Source organism: Egretta garzetta, unplaced genomic scaffold, assembly GCF_000687185.1.
Source record: "Egretta garzetta isolate BGI_Z169 unplaced genomic scaffold, ASM68718v1 scaffold107, whole genome shotgun sequence".
Classification (NCBI taxonomy): Eukaryota; Metazoa; Chordata; class Aves; order Pelecaniformes; family Ardeidae; genus Egretta; species Egretta garzetta.
The window spans coordinates 889,990-891,042 of record NW_009260399.1 but is presented as its reverse complement, the minus strand read 5'-3'; the positions used below and the strand labels follow the sequence as shown (position 1 = coordinate 891,042).

Below are 1,053 nucleotides of genomic sequence, written 5' to 3'. Positions count from 1 at the left end.
ATCTTGGGGGAAGAAAAATAAAAAAAAATAAAAAACCACCACCAAAACCCCAGACCAAACCAAAACCAGAGATGGCTTTGTGCCTGGTGTGGCTAAAGAGCTGCATCCTGGTGACTCTTGAGCTTGCTCAGTGCTGCTGACAGGAGGAAAAGGCGCCAGCAGCAGGGAGCAGCCATGTTCCCCGAGCAGGGCCGGGGGAAGGCTCCCTCCGGGGAGTTCATACTCACCTGGCGGTTTCATGTAATATTGCTCAATATCGGACATGTCCGTATGCAGCGCACAATCGAGATAGTGGAGGATAACTTTTCTACTGCAGCAGGAAGGACTTGGTCACAACAAAGCATATTACTATGGAGATAAGGAAGAGAAATAAACGATACCTGTCAGAAAAGAGAATTTAGTGTTGATTTCGGAATACAAACTCGTTATAAAAAAAAAAAAACAAACAAAAAAACAAGCACAGACAAAAATATACATTTGCAGTACACACACAATTCACACGCTCAAGATTATCGTGTTAAGTGACGGCGTATCACGCCGCAGTAACCCCGGAGAAGTTTATGGGGTGTCTGGAGAGTGCCGGAGGGGAGGATGCCGCCATGCCATGGCGGCTCGCACCGAGCCCCCCCAGAGAGGGGCTGGTGGGGCCACCAGGGGCCAGGCACACCCCAGGCCCCGCTTTGCCTTCCCTGGCCAGGCCGAAACGCGGCCGGGGCAGAAAAGCCACGCTGCGGGCACGCCGCTCCGCAGCCACGCGTGTGTCACTGCGGCATTACTATCTCCATCACGGGAAGCACCGACTCCCGGGGAAGGCACCGTGCCCGCCTCGATGCCGGGGTGCTGCCGGAGACCTGGGGGGCTTCTGCGGACACCCCCGAGATGTTGGCCCCCTTCTGCATGGTCCCAGCCTCCCAGCGCTGCCGGCTGAGACCCCCTGCACCCCAACTGCCTGCTGGGGGGGTCCCCCTCCAGCACAAGGCCCTGTCCTCCCCCCCGGCTGGGGGGTGCAGCCCGCCTGCAACCACCAAGGGCAAGAGCAACCAGCCCAAAGCT

The 1,053-nt window shown here is 57.1% G+C and overlaps 1 protein-coding gene across 1 annotated transcript in view; it reads right to left on the bottom strand.

Annotated features, from left to right (window-relative positions):
* The window catches only part of NAT8L (N-acetyltransferase 8 like), a 27,544-nt gene extending 26,645 nt beyond the window's left edge, over positions 1-899 (bottom strand). The window contains exons 1-2 of the mRNA XM_009643220.2: positions 817-899; positions 228-310 (exon numbers count right to left, since the gene is read on the bottom strand). Of these exons, the coding sequence (XP_009641515.1) occupies positions 228-310; positions 817-899 (166 nt within the window). The remainder of the gene's footprint in view (positions 1-227; positions 311-816) is intronic.
* Positions 900-1,053: the final 154 nt, after the last annotated feature.